At 46.0% G+C, this 19,775-nt stretch overlaps 1 protein-coding gene across 3 annotated transcripts in view; it reads right to left on the bottom strand.

Moving 5' to 3' along the window:
• The window catches only part of DIP2B (disco interacting protein 2 homolog B), a 67,238-nt gene that overhangs the window by 34,157 nt on the left and 13,306 nt on the right, over positions 1-19,775 (bottom strand). For all 3 annotated transcript variants that reach the window (XM_021545214.3, XM_077788689.1, XM_021545215.3), the window contains exons 2-4: positions 5,317-5,388; positions 891-1,037; positions 512-637 (exon numbers count right to left, since the gene is read on the bottom strand). In XM_021545214.3, the coding sequence (XP_021400889.1) occupies positions 512-637; positions 891-1,037; positions 5,317-5,388 (345 nt within the window). The remainder of the gene's footprint in view (positions 1-511; positions 638-890; positions 1,038-5,316; positions 5,389-19,775) is intronic.

Here is a 19,775-nt window from a genome sequence, read left to right as displayed (position 1 = left end):
TGTTTGTATGTGAATGTGTTAAGGATTTTTCTTTCCACAGAGGTTTACATATTTTCTTTAAGGATTCTTATGGGTAAAATTTTCTTCTTCATAGGTGTAAACTGTTTTTTTACAATAATAGATTGTTACATAATTTTTTAAAATAATTTTTTTTCATGGGAACTTAACAGCCTAGCTGTTAGTTTTACTTAGCTGAAGTGGTGGGCTTAAGTTACGATTTTATAAATATAGTGTAATTATATAGAAATGTAATTATAATTATTATAATTATTTAATAAATGTTTTATTTAGGATAAAATCAAAATAAACAATAAAATAAATAATAACTGTTTAAAAATAAAACGAGAACTGTTTTTAAATAAATTAAAATTAATAAATAAATACTATAAAATTTAACTAAATAAATGAAAGTATAAATAAATAAATAAATAAATATATAAAATTTAAGATTTTATTTTAAATAAAATTTTATTTTAAATAAGGTCTTTACCTATATGCCACAGAGGCTCACCTGGGGGAGTGCAGGCATCTGCTGGGGACTGGACGAAGGTGGAGCGGCGCTTGGTGGGCATGGGCAGGGCCATCTTCTGCTCCTTGTGCTTGGCCAGCGCCGCCTGGACCGCCTCCGTGTGGATATCTGCGAGAGGGAAGTGCCTCAGCACCAGCACAGCACCAAGGGGATGCCTTAAAATTTTAATTTTTTCTATTTTTCAAATCCTGTACTACGTTATTGCATAGCTCTGAACTCCACGTGAAGTGTCTTCACATTTTAGTTAGGCAAAACAATCCCTGTGGGCCTGTGATCCAAGGACACCTTCAGGCCCCAAAAACCATGAATAAAAGTGAAGTTCCACGAGGAGGAATGCAGGGATTCTTGTCCCTGCCCTTACCAGATCGATAACGTTCATCCCTGGCTCCCCCTGAGCGAGCTCGGTGGAATTTGGATGAGGATGAGGAGGATGATGCTGCTGGGGCTGGAGCTGAAGATGGGACGGGCATCTGAGGTCTGGATTCCTTCTGTAATGCTGGATCAACCCCTGGAAAACAGGGAGAGGGAAATAAAAGGAGCTTTTTTGGACCACACTTCTCCCATGGCAGGGCTGTGCATGTCACAAAGCTGGTTTGTCACTCAGTGTCCCAGTGATCAGCTTGTTATCGACTGCAAAACCAATAATAAACCAGCAGCAAGAGCCTTTGCTGTTCTCATTAATCACAAACCCAAGGAGACCTCCAGATGTCTGGTTCTGGCTTTCAGCACATCCAGTGCATGGCTTTATATCCAAGAAACGTTTGTTTTTCTCATTAAAACAGGAAGCAAAATAGATAATCTGATAAAGAGTATAAGTTTACATCATTCAGCAAGAGTAACTTGGAATTGTTGCTGCTGGAGGTTCAATTCTAAAATGAATCTGTGTGTCAGAGGGAAGTTTTGAAAACTAAAACCCAGAGGTCACCCAGCTGTAATTTCCTCCAGGCTGTCACCTGGAGTCAGGCAAAACCAAGAGAACCATGTCATCTGTATGTGCTGCTTCAGGATTCTCACAAACTACCAAAGGGTCAGAGAAATGGAGTGGAAACCACAAATTCTGAGCTTCCAATCCACCTTTGGTGTGTGGTTTTAGGTAAACAACTTCGGGGGAGAGCCTTGAGCTCGGGGATTCAAAATAACAGCAAATCACTCAGAATTAGCTGCAGGAATCTCCACAGATCACAGAATTCTTCAGGTTTCAAAAGCCTCAAAACCACTGAGTCCAAGCTGTGCTCCATCCCCACCTTGTCCCCAGCCCAGAGCACCAAGTGCCACCTCCAGTCCTTCCCTGGACACCTCCAGGATGGGGAATCCAAACCTCCCTGGGCAGCTCCAATTCCTGACCTCCCTTTGCATGGAGAAATTCCTCCTGATGTCCAACCCAACCCTCCCATGTGGCTCCACCATCCTGTCAGGGAGTTGTGGAGTGAAAATCCCCCCTGAGCCTCCTTTTCTCCAGGCTGAGCCCCCCCAGCTCCCTCAGGAGTTCCCAGCCCCTTCCCCAGCTCTGTTCCCACCTCTGGACACACCCCAGCCCCTCAACATCTCTCTTGTAGAAAGATATTTTTAAAATTGCTCATCTTCCTTCATCTCCTTTTAAAATCCAAAAGAGCAAAATATTACTGGAATATTACTGAATGCTAGAGCAAACTAAGAACCCACTTAGCTGTGGATTGTTCATGATTCTTTACCATGCCAAAAACTGAGAACCTTTATTTCTAGTTAAGCAGGAGATCTCCTGCTAGCCAGAAATCCTCAAACCACACTAGTGGGACAAACAATTATTTCTTCTTTCCACTGGTGTTTTTTTGATATTGTAACACATATCAGAGTCCTGTATTTGCTTATCAAAACTCATCCATCCCCTGTGCAAATGTGCAGGTGGCAAAAAGGCTGAAAGGAAAAGGAAAAGAGATCTCTGTGCAGGACCTGGGCTCCAGAGCAAGATTATGAATTCAAAATCTCAGCTCACCCACATCCAAAAGCATCAACTTGTGCCCTTCCTGTCACTCTGGAACACATTCCATTGATAACCAGCTTAACATCTTTGCAGCATTTATTTGCCTTCACCAAACCCAGCCTGGTTTTATTCTGATCCAAAAAACAACACGACTTCACAGACCAAACAGAAAAGCTTCATGTTTTCTGATCACTTGAGTATTTATGAATTCAGGCACCCACTAGATGTCAGCAGCAGATTTAACACTATTTTAAATGAATTATTAAATTCATATTCAGCTCTCTTTCGTAAGTCTTGTAGAAGCCTCTCATCTCTCCGTGGGGCATCACAGGGCAAACATGACATTCCAGTTAGGAAGGGATCAGAGGTGGCTCCAAGTGACATGACACACAGAGAACAAGCTCTTTGTTTCAATATTTTGCTCTGACATAATAACATGTTCCAGTGGCCTCACAAAGCGTTCAGACACAGAGGAAGGAGTTTAAATCACTGATGGTTACACAACAAAGCAGCACAAGTGAGCCGAGCCTGGCAGGTGACAGGTGATTTATTTAGAGCTCCCTTCAGAATAATCCTGCTTCAGCTGCACTTTCTGCTGGCAGAAACATGACAAATATGACAGAGAGATGAAAAATGAATTATTTCAGATTGGCTTGAAGGATGCCATGGATTTGTTGACTGTCTTTAGTTTCTGATGAGAATTGACTGCTTTGTGATTCCTGTGTTTTGGTGAAGGGCCAACGATTTAGAGATTCAGAACTATTAGAAGATCAACAAGGATAAATGTTTGCATGAATAACAAGGAGAGCAAAGGCCACATGCTGCAAGCAGCTGCAAACCTGTCACTCCACTGCCTGCAAACAGAATGCAGCAGTAGTGCTGGGGCTGGACCAGCTATTCCTTGAAGATTTTTTTTTTTTTTTTCAAGCTACATACCCATAAAAACATGGAAATAAGCAACTTGAGCCTCCAGGGTTTCCAGGGCAGCCTGAACCCACTCCCAGAACCCAGGAACACCTGGCCCAACTCCATGGGCTTCATTTGCTGTGCTTGCTGCTGACCCCATCATGGAAAACTCCCTGGAATGATGGACTTCAGATTTTGGGATCTGCAGACTGCAGAGACTTTACAGAAGTTAACAGTTAGATGGATTTAATGGATATTGCAGCAGGAAAAAAATGCATATTTCGGTAATGAACAGTGCTGCCTTAACTCCTGAATAAGGAGGCCGTGTGAATGGAGGGCAGATGGAGCAGGAAGAATTTCCTCAGTGATCCTGCTGACGTGCCCTGACAGGCCACCTTCCCTCCTTCCTCTCATTTCACAGCCATGAAATGGAGACACTGCACCAGCCAGCACCAGCCCAGTGCTCCCAGAAACGGCACGGAACGCCAGCACCGAGTATTTTGTTGTTGTGTTGTTGTGACTAAATGAATTTTCTTCTCATTACCAAGGTGACCTGATTCCGAGTCCCTCACGCATGACTTCCACGGGGTTTTTACAACAGGAGGTTCCCAGACACCGGGTGTGAGATGGATGAAAAGCTGCAGAGCTGGGCCGGAAGAGCAATCAAACCTCTGGTTAATTGGTGACCTCCATCCTCCCACTGGCAGCTCTCAAAGCCCCACAATTAACACAGCAGAGCCCAAATGCTTTTTTCACCTCCTAATTAAACACTTTCTGAGACAAATCAAACACGGTGCCAGGGTTGGGGCCAGGATTGTATCATCTTCAGACTCCAGAATACTCGGGATAAAAGCAGGGCTGCCAAGAGTTCCTGAACTACCCAAGGATTCCCCATTTCCTCCTCAGGTTGGAGATCACCACTGGAACAAATGCTAGCCTGAGGACTGTAAAACCTGCTCAACAAATGCCTGCTTATCAAGAGGGATTAGTCATGTGTATATTAGTTTTTGGTTTCTTTAAGTAACAGAAATAAATTTGATAAATAGGCAACAACCAAGTTGCTGGGATTCCCATCATATCCTGCTGCAGGGAGTCCTCAGCACTTGGAGAGTATTTGCAACAAAATCTCCATTTTGAAGGCTAAATTACATTTTTTGCTTGCCTTGCTCCCTTCACCACCTGGCTCAGACACTGTATAAACCCCAATCTCAAAGAGCCCCACCTTGAGAGGAATAAACAAGCAAATCCAACCTGAGAGCCAGCTGGAGAGCAGAACTGGGCAGTGGTTTGGGGTGGGAGAGTCAGGAAGTTGCCACATGACAACTTTATTTTCCCCCACCAAGTCCCTGAAGGGAGCTGCTGTCATTTTCCCCCAGTCCCGTGGTGTTGATGGGCAATAAATGCACTTTGAGCTTTTACTTCTTTATCAATTTTTTTTTTTTGGCAGCAGACCAGGCTCAGTAAATTCCAGTAGGTCCATTCAGGACTCCCTGTCATATCCAGTCACCGCCCAAAATCAGAACCAGACACATCAGTTTTTAATGGCTGAACATCTCAGCATATCAGTAACAATTATTCTGGGTAAGCCCCAAAATAATGATTAGACACACATTCAGCCATGTCCTTTAGTTTACAATTATATATAATTATCCCAGATGCAACCAGCTGAGCTGCTCTGATCTCTGAACCAAAGGAAACAATTGTACCCAAAGGACGTGACTTCAGCAAGTCTGGCAAAATAAAGCAACAAATAATAAAAATCCTAATGTTTCTCCAACAAGGCATTAAGATGGCTGAAGGACACAGCACAGACATTTTGGAGAATGTTTCCAGAATGGTTCTTGAGGACCTTCATGACTGATCTTTGAATTCCCAGGAGCCAAGGGAGTGGGAGATGATTCCAGGCAAAACAAGGACCTACCTTGGGTTTGTGGAACATATGGAGCCAGCAGCTTTGCTCTCTTCTTCTCATACCCCTTCTGTGTAATGTCCCCTAAAAACAAACAAAGAAACCTCATTTAATCACATTGGAATTTTGCAATTTGAGGTCTGCTTGCCTTTTTTTTTTCAGTGCCATGAAGGTTTCACCTGAACACAGCTGAAGAAAACCTGAAACTCAATCAATCTGAGCACATTAGGATTTCAAAGCTCCATATTACAGAACTTGTGCAGTTTCCCTTGGGATCAGAGACCTACACTAGCCACTATTTAAATGCAATAACCTGGATCACAGCAGCTATCTAAATGGAATATCAAAACAGTGAAAAACTAAAAAGGGAAACTGGGAGTGCATGAAAATATTCTGCAACCACAAAACAACTTATGTGAACAAAGTGGGATAATTCCCAACCAAAAGGGTGAAGGGGAAACTTAGAGCCTCATCTTCAACTAAACAAATAGCAAACAAAGCGAGTAGCAGCTGCTTAAGGGATCTCCAAAACCGAGGCAAGGATGGACATGATCCAGGTGCCAGGGCCTCACCACCCTCACAGGGAGGAATTTTTTCCACATGTATAAATTATTATATAATAATTATATAAATTAAACTTCCCCTCTTTCAGTTTGAACCCATTTCCCCTGTCCTGTCACTGCAGTTCCTGATGGATTGTCCCTCTCCAGCTTCCCTGTAGCCCTTTCAGACCCTGGAAGGTGCTGTGAAGTCTCCACACCACCTTCTCTTCTCCGTGCTGAACGTTCCCAGGTCCCCCAGCCTGTCTCCATAAGGGAGGTGCTCCAACACCTTTTTTATCAACCTCGTGGCCTCCTCTGGACCTGCTCCAACAGCTCCACATCCTTCTTATGGTGGGGACCCCAGAACTGGACAGAAGGCTCCAGGTGGGCTGTCACAAGAGCAGAGCAGAGGGGAGAATCCCCTCTGAGTGATTATTATTAGAGTGATTACTCTAGAGACCAGAATAAGCATTTGTAAACTTTTCCCTCTTTTAAAAAACTAATCTGTCTGATCCTGGAGATGCACCATCTGGCTGCTGTCTTTTGTTTTAATTTCTCACATTACATCAGAACCACAAGAAAGACTGGAACCTTGGAGGGATTAAAACAAACAGCCCTGCAGCACTTCCAGCCTCCTCGCAGCCTGGCACTCACAACCTCCCATCTCCCAGGGACGGGGAGCCATCAGACACACACCACTAAGAAAACAGAATTATTTGGTATCAGGCTAAAGTCAAGCCACAGTTACACGATGACAAGAAGTGAGCGATCACAAACAGGATGTTTTTTTTGTCGAGAGGGAGAGGGAGCAGCCTCAGTCCCGGAGCAGCTCCGGCCGCAGGGTTGCCCCAAACAGGATCCTCCTGCCAGTCCCCTCCACACCACAAAAGGGGATTACAGGCTTCAGGCTCTGAGCCTCCCAACACCACCAATGTCTGCTCAAACATTCCAGCCGAGTGCCCAGCTTGGTTGCAAAGGTGATTAGTGAGATTCCTGGAAAGGGAATGGACTCCACTCCTCAGTGCTGGGCACTCAAACATCCACGGCACAACACAGACCAGGAGTTTCAGAGCTGGAGTGGGACTCAGATTGACACAGGTTTAGGTAAAATACTGGGGAGAAACTCCTCCCTGTGAGGGTGCTGAGGCCCTGGCACGGGTTGCCCAGAGAAGCTGGGGCTGCCCAGTCTCTGGAAGTGTCCAAGGCCAGGCTGGCAGGGCTTGGAGCAACCTGGGATAGTGGAAGCCCCCCTGCCCATAGCAGGGGTGAAAGAGGATGAGCTTTAAGGTCTCTTCTAACCCAAACCATTCCATGATTCCATCCTTCTCTGACTCGTGCTGCTCAGGGCAGGGTGTGCATCTGCACACAGAATTTTATCTCACTCCTCCAACACTACGTTTGAGTCAGGGCCCAACAAGCCCAAACAAATCCAGCAGCTGAAGAGAAGAATGTCCAGAACGCAGGGAAATGCCAAGCCAAGCAGCAATGGCAGTGCCTGGCTGCAGAGCAGGGCTCAGGTGATGCTCACCCCGCTCAGGACAGGGCAGGAACCTGCAGGGAGAGGGACACGTCCAGCTGAGCTCCAGCTGCCCAAGCACCACGTGCTCAGTGATGCAGGGCCTTCAAAACCCACCAGCTCTGCCTCCACTTTCAGAGGCCGTTTTCAGAGAATTGTGGAATGTCCCGAGTTGGAAGGGACCCACAGGGATCATCCAGTGCAGCTCCTGGCCTTGCACAGACCCCCCAAAAATCCTGGCATCCCTGGCAGCGCTGTCCCAGCGCTCCTGGAGCTCTGGCAGCCTCGGGGCTGTGCCCATTCCCTGGGGAGCCTGGGCAGTGCCAGACTCTTCTGGGAAAGAAAAGAAAGATTCTTCTTTTCCTGCTATCCCTCCAGTGGTTCCCTCGTGTCCTGTCCCTGGTCACAGGGAGCAGAGATGGGAGCTGCCCCTCGGGATGAAGCTGCAGCCCCCCATGAGTCTTCCCTCAGCCTCTTCTCCCCTCTTCTCTTCCCCAGAGCCCTCATTCTCTCCTCCAGACCCTGCCCCATCCCCTTCTCCCTGCTTTGGACCCTCTCCAAAGCTTCAGATGTTTTTGGCAGAGCTGAGGCCAGCCCAGAGCAGAGTGTGACCTCTCCTGACCAGTGCCACTGGCCCTGGTAGCCCCCAGGACAAGGTGACCCTTTGGGCTGCCAGAGCACTCGTGTCCCTTTGGGATCCAGGGGATGGAAAACACAGGAAAACCCTGCAGGAAAACTCAGGTACACAGAAAGGGGAGGGATTTCTCCTTATAAGCCAACCCACAGGTTGGTTCAGAGCTTGTTATTCTGTGATTAATTTCTGCACACGATTTAATTGTACTCTTCACATTGGTGGTTACACACTACGTATAATGAAACATTTGCCACAGAAAATTGTTGGAGTTACTAAGGAGCACAACACATACAAATAATGTAAGTGAATAATGAACAAATACCAGAACTTTATGTAGTAGTAGCACCCCATTCTGTTTCACAAGCTGGAAGCAGAGAATTCTCTCTAATTACTTGTTCCATGTTAATATCCCACCAATAAAACAAACCCATCCACACTGGAATGGAAGCAGAATGGTTCCTGGGCTTGATTTGGAACTCTGAAGCCGAGGTGAGATCCTTCTGAGAAACAAGAAACTAACTCAGGCCACAACACTGCCTGCAACCTCAACTGCCATGTGGTGCACATTGTTGATATTATTGTTGTAAAAAGGATTCTCTGAGCATAAGCCAATAAAAAAATAAAGCCTAATGCTACTTGGCAAAAGCAGGGAAGTTCCAAGGAGAAAAATTCAAGCAATAAATATAAAAAAGCTGATAGATTCCTGAGTCTCCCCAGCAGCGCTCTGTCTTCATAATGCTGAATTTCCAATTCCATCTGAATTTTTACGTTGTTATAACATAAAAAAATAGAACAACCATTATTTTGACAAACAGATTGACAGTCTCAAACACCCGCACAGGATTTGAAAATGCAAAGCCTCAATTTTGAGACCAGCCCTACTGAAGTGGAACTGGGCAGCAGGGACTGCAAGGTTTGGGGAAGGAGATAAATCCGAGTTCTTTCTGGAGCCCCATCCATGCAGGTGTGAACCAAACCACAATTTCTTGAAATAAAGCTCCAGCAAGACACAGGGATTGTCCTCTTGGGAAAGACCTCATGTGCAGGCTTGGCTGGCAAGTGTAGTCACCTCCTGGACGTGATGATTTGACTACAGCAACCACAACTGTCATTACCAAATTGCCACGGCCTTTGACACACGGCACAGGTGGAATGAAATTATTGAATAAAACCTCTTTTCTGGTCATGCAGAGTCCAAATTTGGTACCAATCCACTGACACAGACACAAAAGAATAGCTAAGGGAGAAGCTTTCTTTCACCCTGTTCCTTTTCTGCTGAACTACAGGAAATGGAAATGGCGAGATCTGGACACAAACGTGGATTTCCTCGTGGAACATCATAAATTACAGCCACAGGAAGTGCACCAGGACAATAGGGCTGCAAACTCTGGAACCATTCACTCCTCTGACATAAACCTGGTCAGTCATTCCACAAATAAAACACTCTGTGACACTTGGGGTGTTAAATTCTCCCTAGAGAGCTCAAAACCCACCCTGAGAACCACAACCCCTCTCCAGGCAGATGCAAGACAGGGCACCACAAAGAAACACCAGCAAAGCAAATGATAATTTGGCTATAAAATGGTGTTTGTTCATTCGCAAGGAAGAAATTAAAACACAAACAGTGTCAAGACTCTTCCTGGCTCCCTCCCAGCCACCACCCATTTCTGTTCCGTTCACTCGGTATTTATCTGTATCCGCAGTGAGCTGAGGCTGTGCCTCCCCAGGCTGAGGCCCTGCCCAGGAAATGGGGTTCTGCTCAAAGGGAAGCAGCTTTAGGGGCTTTAGAGGAGAGATGAGGGTGAGCTGAGCTGCTGCTGTGCTGGAGGAAGAGGCTCTTCTTCCTTCCTGTCACCTCTGCTGCAGCGACGTCTGCAGCTTCCCCAGGTAACCAGTGGCCTGGAACAAAGCAGGTGTAAAAATCCCCCACGCCGTTAAAATCATCATCTGATTCTCCTAATTTCTTGGGAGAAAATACAGAATCGATCCTCATCGTGCAAATCCAGCTGGAATGTTCTGATGATTGGGAGCACAAGGGAAAGGATGAACTCACAACAACAGCAGCCAGGGAAGCCCAGGGTAGGACACCTGTATTCAAATCAAATCCTGCCCCAGAGAACACCTGATCAGGTGGATGGCACACCTGTATTCAAACCAAATCCTGCCACAGAGAGCACCTGATCAGGTGGATGGCACACCTGTATTCAAACCAAATCCTGCCACAGAGAGCACCTGATCAGGTGGATGGCACACCTGTATTCAAACCAAATCCTGCCCCAGAGAACACCTGATCAGGTGGATGGCACACCTGTATTCAACCCAAATCCTGCCCCAGAGAACACCTGATCAGGTGGATGGCACACCTGTATTCAAACCAAATCCTGCCCCAGAGAACACCTGATCAGGTGGATGGCACACCTGTATTCAAATCAGATCCTGCCCCACAGAAGAACACCTGATCAGGTGGATGGCACACCTGTATTCAAATCAAATCCTGCCCCAAGAAGGACACCTGATCAGGTGGATGGCACACCTGTATTCAAATCAGATCCTGCCCCACAGAAGAACACCTGATCAGGTGGATGGCACACCTGTATTCAAACCAAATCCTGCCACAGAGAGCACCTGATCAGGTGGATGGCACACCTGTATTCAAATCAAATCCTGCCCCAAGAAAGACACCTGATCAGGTGGATGGCACACCTGTATTCAAATCAAATCCTGCCCCAAGAAGAACACCTGATCAGGTGGATGGCACACCTGTATTCAAACCAAATCCTGCCCCACAGAAGAACACCTGATCAGGTGGATGGCACACCTGTATTCAAACCAAATCCTGCCACAGAGAGCACCTGATCAGGTGGATGGCACACCTGTATTCAAACCAAATCCTGCCCCACAGAAGAACACCTGATCAGGTGGATGGCACACCTGTATTCAAACCAAATCCTGCCCCAAGAAAGACACCTGATCAGGTGGATGGCACACCTGTATTCAACCCAAATCCTGCCCCAGAGAACACCTGATCAGGTGGATGGCACACCTGTATTCAAACCAAATCCTGCCCCACAGAAGAACACCTGATCAGGTGGATGGCACACCTGTATTCAAACCAAATCCTGCCCCAAGAAAGACACCTGATCAGGTGGATGGCACACCTGTATTCAAATCAAATCCTGCCCCAAGAAGGACACCTGATCAGGTGGATGGCACACCTGTATTCAAATCAAATCCTGCCCCAAGAAGGACACCTGATCAGGTGGATGGCACACCTGTATTCAAACCAAATCCTGCCCCACAGAAGAACACCTGATCAGGTGGATGGCACACCTGTATTCAAATCAGATCCTGCCCCACAGAAGAACACCTGATCAGGTGGATGGCACACCTGTATTCAAATCAGATCCTGCCCCACAGAAGCCCCGGGAGCCTCACTCCCCACCCGGGTGACGCCAGGCTGCTTTTCAGCAATTAGTGCTGATGATCTGTTCTAACCAGTGGTGCTCAATCAGTGCAAGGTGGTAACACCCGCTAATCCTGCTAGCTCAGACAATGCTCCTCTTTCAACATCCCCGCTCCCCTTCCCCCATGGAACGAGAACACTGAATCATTTACTGTCTAACAAAACCATAATTACTACAGTGGAGAAATTAAGGAAAATGATCACGTAGGGCACAGCATCTCCCCAACAAAGCCTCCAAACACTGGGCTGCAGCAAGGAAAAGATTCCAATTGGAAAGCAGTTTGTGTGTATTTAAAAAATGTTTGTATACTTAAAAAAAAAAAAAAAATCTGTTGATGTTTCCAACAGTTTGTTCTACCAGAGAATCCTGGTGGTGCTTCCATTAGCCCCAAAACACAGGCAGCTACTCTACTAAAGGCAAACACGACAAAAAGATTATAACAAAAATAATTGCATTTTTCAATTTTCACTGATTCATCTGGATTTCACTCCTAGAAATGACATGACGACTTGGCCTTTCTTGCCTACTCCCCTGTTGATGTCCAGGCCCTGTGGTTTTATCATCTCAAACGTGCCCTGAGAGAGCAGAACAGAGTCTGGGTCTGCAGGGCTTGGGTCTGGAGTACCAGCATGGAGACAGTGAAGACCAGAAGTGCTGCTGAAAGTCCAGAATGTTCTTTTGCTGCACGTCACCTCCAGATAAAGCCTTTCAAGTGTGACTGGAGTGGCAGGTAGGACATTTGAGAAATCCGAAGTGAAGACTAAGTGCACTTGTGGCCTGGGCAAAAAATGGGCACAACACTTAGTAAGGAATGCTGTCATCACTCATTTACGTACTGAGAGCTGGTTCTCACCTTTCTTGAAGAAATTCCTCCCTGTGAGGGTGGGGAGGGCCTGGCACAGGTTGTCCAGAGGGGCTGTGGCAGCTCCATCCCTGGAAGTGTCCAAAGCCACACTGTACAGGGCTTGGAGCCACCTGGGATAGTGGAAAGGTGTCCCTGCCCATGGCAGAAGGTGACACTGGATGGGCTTTAAGTTCCCTTCCAACTCAAGCCAGTCTGGGTTTCTGTGATTTTCCTGGAGAACTGGCAACTTCTAGACATCCCACACCCTCCCCAGCGGTTTTACCAAGGGTTAAAACTGAGACATCCTCAATTTCAGGCTTCAGCAAGCCTAAAAACAACATTTAAACCCTTTTTTTCTAAGGCTGTGTGCTCAAATAGACTGTACCTGTGCAATGGCCTTAAACTCCTCCTACCACTCTTAGCTATAACTGCAGCACAAAAACTACATTTGAAACAAGTTTAGACAACTGCCTTGTTCTGAGGCCAAATGATGATGCAGCTTCAAAGATTCCCTCCTCCTTCCTTTGGGTGAAGCTGTATATCAGGTTTCCTTCTTGGAGATATTAGCAAGGTCTGTGAACTAAGAGTCTTCCAGAAAAAGTCTGATTTCTTGAGAGGAATAACACCTTCCTCACTGTACTTGTCACCAACCAACCAGCCCAGGTTTGGGCTCTGGAGTTTCCTTTAACAGCACCATTGTATTCCCACCAGGAGCATGAATAGGGCACTGAAAAGCCAGCAGGGCTCACAAAGCTGTGTTTGTTGGGCACGAGCATTAAACTGCTCCAGCTTTGGTGTTAAAAGTTTCACAGACAGATCAGCTCCAGATTAATTTACACACACAGAACAAGCCGACTTGGCCGCAGCACTGTGAGGGCTCTGTTTTGCAACTCCAAAACCCTTTTCTAAAGGCTTAGGAGCGTTGTTTCACCAAATTCAAACTATTTTAATCTCAATATTTATTATTTCAAAAAGGATTCCATTCAAGATGAGGTTTCTGTGGCATGGCTGCCCTGTGTTCAAGGTCTGGGTCATTCCAGGTCACAAGGTGATCTCCCCAGGTCACTCGCTGGGTGCCATAAACCTTAAGGGTTTTTTTTTTTGTTGTTGTTGTTTTAACTTTGAGCAGTAAATCCAACTCTGGAACTACACTGAAGAATCTCTTTCTCTTCCAGCAGCTTTTCCGAGTTGCAGCAGATCCAGTGTCCTCGCCTCACCCGTCTGGGCTGTGTATTTCCAGCTGTAATCTTCGAGGCCATATGTGGTGCATCACCAAGCGGGTGAGCTAAGGACAGGGCTCAGTGCCCCCTGCACACCTGGGCTGGGGCCATCAGTGACAAGGAGATGTCCCCAGCTCCATCTCAGCCACAAACCCTCTCTCCCCCACACAAAGACACATCTGGTAACTCATCACGGGCATTTCTGCTGAAAGTAGCACTATCCAGGGTCAGCAAAATGAGTTCTCAGGGGCTTCGGGAGCTAGGACTGGGAATAAAAAGCCTCTCGTGGGTGTCACTGTGCTCTGGTGGATTCTTCTCTCACAGCAGACATGAGGATGTGCTCACCCTGAGCATGTGTGGCTCACACAGCATCACCGTGTCCTGGTATCTCTATTTGAAGTTCATTTAAAGCACTTCCTCAGGTACATTGGTCCAAGAACCTCTTCTTCACCTCTAATAAGAACTAAAGAGCCAGAAAGACTTTGCCTTTCAGATCCTCAGCTGGGACAACGGGATGTAAAATGACCTTGTGCATCAGGAGGAATTTCTTCATGGAAAGGGCAGTTAAACACTGAAAGGGGCTGGAGGAGGTTTGGAGTGCCCATCCCTGGAGGTATCCAAAAAATGACTGGATGTGGTGCTCTGGGCTGGGGACAAGGTGGGGATCAGTCCCAGCTTGGATTCCAGGACCTCAGAGGGTTTTTCCAGCCTGGGTGAGTCTGGGATTCTGTGATCAGCCACACAAATCATGCTGCCAATGCACTGCTAAAATCAACCTTTCCAAAAGGTACCACGTTTTTTAAAAGGCTCCAAAGACTCTTGAAGATAAACTCTTAATCAACTCCATCAGTTAATTGTGTTAGCCCTGATAACCTGAAACACAGGTTCTGCTCAACTGCCTCCAAACAGCACCTAAAAATCCAATCATCAAAGTCAACTTTATATGAGATAGTCTGTTGTGAAGTGTATCCATATAAATGTCATATTACCCATAAAATTTATGTGCAGCACATGCACATAAACAGTTGAATCCCATATACAAATAAAAAAATCTTGCATATTAACCCCATCCTAGGGATAAAAAGTAAAAATCCTTTAAATAGCTACAGCTTCTCTTTGGAAGGAAATGCATTTTCTCTCCTGAATGCAACAAACCCAAGACTTTGTGACAAGCAGGATTTTACAAAATCTGTTCAGGAGGAATGTTATCATCTATTTTTAATATGCAGCCAGTGAGAACCATGTGAGCAGAGAGGCAGGAGCACTGCAGGGTTTTAGCACCAGCCCTGCACCAGAACAATCTGCAGGAAGGGACACAGACAGTGTCACCCAAGAACCAGCAGGACAACTCCCAGGGCATTCAACAACCCAGCTGAAGTGATTGTGCCCTGAATAATTCTTTTTGCTGACTAACCTCCTGCTCACAGACACCAGCAGAAATTCCCAAATATTCAATCCCCGGCGCAAGTGCAGACCTCGCACTCTCCCAGCAGACTGAAAAGCAAATTTTCCCAGGAAATGACTAAACTGTGACAGCCCTGTGATTCAGCACTTGATTCAGGCAGGTCACCCTCCAGGTACACACTGAATTGTTTGAGCTGGGAGTGCTGATAACGCTCTCCCAGGAGTTGTCTGTCCAGCCCAACGACAAGAGATTACACACAACCTCTGCCTGTTCTGCACTCTCCACTTTCTACAAGGGACAGGCAAGTGTGGACAGATGATTTTCCAAATCAAACCTGGTTTTAGCCCAGGAATTAAAACAATGACAAAACCATGCTGGCACCCAAAGAAATTTAAACAGGAGTTACTGTGGGTTTTAATCCTGTGAGTGACTCCTATCAGCCACCTTTTCTTGGCTCTCAGGTGTCAATATTTAATAATTCTCTTGGCTTCAATTTTTAACATAATACAAGTGCCACAGGGACTCCTTGCTGGTAACTCTCCTCCCATCCTGACTCCACAGCAACGCCTCGTCCAACCGTACCAAAAGGCAGTTTGGATACACAGCCAGCCCACTTCACTCCAGCTGGACCCGAAGTTACTTTTCCTAAATAAATCCTAGATTCTTGAATAAGATGCAAGGAGGAGAAAGAAATTAAGAGCAATTATTGCCCTATCTAGTGATCAAACACAGCTGCTCACAAACTCCAACCTGCCCTTAAACACAGCACAGAACCTAACCCAGTTGGCACCTCACCCTGCACAGTAATTATGTATTTCCAGATGGGATAATGCTATTCCAAGTCACAGCGATGAGGTCGATGATTATGCATGATGAAACAAAGAAAGAGAACTTGATGGAGGCACTGGCACTTAGAAGATCCCTCCTCCTCAAACAAAACCCAACTAAAAAAATAGAACCAACCAAGCACAGTGAACAATCAGTCGCAAGAATGAATCTTTCAAAAAATCAAGAGGTGAGACACATATCCCACACCCTTCCTGCCCTGGTTTTCCCTAGGAGCCAGTACCAAGGGTGTATTTCTAAGGATGTTACTCCCATTCTATAGAAAAAGCAGCAGACAAAGTGGTGGCTGCTCAAGAGAGCAAATACGCTGTTTCTCCTAAAGCACTGAAATCTGGAACAGAACCCCGAGTCACTGCACTCCCAAGTGCTCACTCGAGGACAGTCACTATTAAACAGGATTAGTCACCAGAGCAGGATCCCACTACTTAAAGGCAAAGCAATACAATTATTAAACTTTTACCAGCCTCCAATTAGTGTGCGACACCTGTAATTTGACTGGCGGAGACTCCCACCAAATTCCCAACGCGTTCCCGACGGAGGCAGCAGCAGCCCTGGGAGCTGCACAGAGCTTTCCTACTCATTTCACTCCCTTCAAGCCTGACTAGTGGGAGCCAAAACACTTTGTTCAATACCCTTAAACTGCTCTGCACACCCCACCCCAAGCAGGATTCTGTATCCTGGGAATGGCAGGATGCCCCACGGGGCAGGACAGCTCCTCCACGCAGCCACCAGGCCAGCTTTCCTGCACTCAGCAGCACAACCCATTCAAGCTGGCTCCGAGCCTGGGAAAGCAGATTTAAATAGACAGAGCAGAAGAAAAATGTCCTGCACAGCATGGCATGAGCAGCAGATTCCAGGCCCTACGCTCGGTCCGGGCTGTGTGAAGCTTTCAGTTGTGTTTACATCAGCAGCCACGGCTCCTTGAAGAATGGCACTGCTAAGGAAACCCTGTTGGCACGTCACCAGCAGGCCTAAAAAACCCCATTATCCTGTCAGCTGCAGAGCTCTTCACAAGAAGGATCACGCGAGGGGCGACTTCTGTTCAGGGCTCTTTGGGCAGAGTCAACGTCTGCTCCAGCAGAGCTTTGTTCCTGCTGCAGAGCAGGATGTGGCCAGATCCTGCTCATGTGAAAGCCTTTGAGCTGTGTGCAAGATCAAAATAATGAGCCAAACTTGAGAGAAAGGAGAACCCAACAACCCAACTGCACTTTGCACACCCACCCCAAACTCACTGAACTTGGCTGCTTCAGGGCAGAAGAGACTTTTCTCCCAGCACACCCATTCCTCCTAATTAATAAAGCACATTAATAGTTCTTTAAAATGAATCACGTTTGGTTTTTGGTGAAAAGTGGCCTTTTTAAATTTAAAAAAAAAATTTACCATAAACAGTCAATTTACTGCCCTTGTTACACAGGATATTGTGATATCACCCCAATATTTCTGTTGTTCCAATCATTAACACCCTCACACATGGAATTTTCTTGCCTTCTATCTGTGCCTCACTGTCAAAACATATTTTCACAAAACTAGGAGGACATATATCCCTTCCACACTGACATCAGTGGAACCAAAATAAACAGGCCTAAAAGTAAAAAAGATCTTATTCACCAGCCATCTCCAAATCCACAGCTACTTCTGACAGAGAATTTTCCTCCTGTTGCCTCTCTCAGGGTGCAATATCTCTTCTTCCAACTCAAATAAACTGATTTCTCAAATGTCTCACTTGTAGAGGGAAGGAAGTATGGAGAAATCAGCAGGATTATTTAAGAGCACACAGTCAGCGACTTGACAAAAACTAAAAGAACACAAACAAAAGGGGCTCTCACATGCTGAAAGGCAACCAGACTCATCCACTGTTCATTTGACCAAAATATCATGAATTTGGAAAAGAAAGAACTTTATGTCTAATAACAGGCCAAAATTCCATGGTGTATTTGCACTAACAAGGTGCAATCCTTCCGAGATCAAACTTACTGTAAAAAAGGGTCCAAAATGATGAAATGTTTATACAAACTTCTACCCACATAACAGCAGTATGAACAGATTTCAGCTCTAACCAAGTAAAAGCTGGACATTGTCACCAAAACACTGCTTGGCACTGGAAAAGTAAGAACTGCTGGTTCTGTTTTCTGGTTAAGATTATGGGGAACTTACCCACAGAACAAGATGAGCTTCTTGAAAGTATTTCAGTGATAAATCAAAACAAATAAACCCTACTTCCATACCATAAGTGAATCCAAATGTTTTCTCCAGTTGTCCTCACATACACCACCACAGGAAGCAGCCTGATAAATCTGCTAAAAGCCTTAAGAAGCCTAAATTAAATATTCATACTCTGGAAACGATGAAGCCAGCACGAAACCCTGAATTTCCTTTGCCACTCCAGTTCTGTATTGCCCAGAGCAAGAGATGAAAGATTTCCTGAGATGGGTGATGCTGAGTGGAATCTCCATGAAGCAGGAGGACACTGCCTTTGGGAGTTCAGGGCTGAGTTTGCCACTTGGGGGTTTTCCTGAGATGCTCCCTTACCTCTCTGTTACCTAACAGAGAAAACTACCCCCCATTTCCTCCAGGTTTTAAAAATAACCTGAAAAGATTTGTTGAAAGCTCCTAAAAAATAATGTAATTGAATGATGACATCAATTACTTAATTTTAATGAGAGTGAGATCATATTTTAATTTTCCATTCTTCATTAAATTCCAAGCAAAGGTGACTGCAGTTTCTCCCAGCAATAGCCAATGTCCCTCCAAGGTGGAAGCAGAATTACTTTCAATAACAAACTAAACTTTATTGCCTTATTTCTCATTAGCACTTAATTCTACAGAATTAGCTTGGGTTTATTACTATGCAAAAAAACAGGTAAATCCTCCAACTTACTCCTTGAAAACAGAAGCCCAGCTTTGAACTCTCTGGTTCTCACAACAGGAAAAAAATCCCGCCAGCTAAATCCTCCCTAGGCACGGACAAAGCAGAATTCAATACACAGCTCTAAAATACGCAAGAAAAAACCCAAAACCTACAAAAAAAGACAACATTTAACAAATGCAAGCCCTGAAAAAGCAAGGTAAGAATTGCAGAGGAGATGGAATTAGACTTGTCAGTCATTTGTGGGGACCCCGAGGTGTTCGGTTCCACATCACCCCGATGAAAAAGGCAGGATGGACACATGGATGGACACATGGATGGACACATGGATGGACACGCAGATGGACACGCGGATGGACATGCGGATGGACACGCGGATGGTGCATGAGGCAAAGATGCTCCTTCAGCTCCTGGCAGAGCTCCTGGACATCTGGGGTCTAATTCCAGCTCTGTTTAGGCTGCTAAGGAAGGCAGGGACTTTCCAGGCCCTTCCCTCTCCATCACTCCAGGAGCCCCACCTCTTCCAACCCTGGAGATCCTACAGAACACGGTGGTTTTCCTGTCTCAGGACCCCACCTCTTCCATCTTTGGAGATCCTACAGAACATGGTGCTTTGCCTGAGGACCCCACCTCTTCTAACCTTGGAGATCCTACAGAACATGGTGGTTTTCCCACCTGAGGACCCCACCTTTTCCAACCCTGGAGATCCTACAGAACACAGTGGTTTGCCTGAGAACCCCACTTTTTCCATCCTTGGAGATCCTACAGAACACAGTGGTTTGCCTGAGGACCCCACATCTTCCAGACCTGGAGATCCTGCAGAACACGGTGGTTTGCCTGAGAACCCCACTTTTTCCATCCTTGGAGGTCCTACAGAACACGGTGGTTTTCCCACCTGAGGATCATCCCAATTGCAGCCTTGCTGCACTGACCTACAGCCCATTCCAGCATCCGTGTGCTTGTCCTTGCTCCAGTCTATTCCACACCCCTGGAATTGTTCAAGGCCAGTCTGGACAGGGCTTGGAGCAACCAGGGAGAGTGGAAGGTGTCCACGGCAGCAGGGTGGAATGGAATGAGCTTTAAGGTCTCTTCCAACCCAAACCATTCCATGATTCCAGTTCACTTCCTACTTGG

This window comes from Lonchura striata, chromosome 27, assembly GCF_046129695.1.
Source record: "Lonchura striata isolate bLonStr1 chromosome 27, bLonStr1.mat, whole genome shotgun sequence".
Taxonomy (NCBI): Eukaryota; Metazoa; Chordata; class Aves; order Passeriformes; family Estrildidae; genus Lonchura; species Lonchura striata.
Note: the sequence above shows the minus strand (reverse complement) of the source record. Positions and strands in the feature narration are given on the sequence as shown.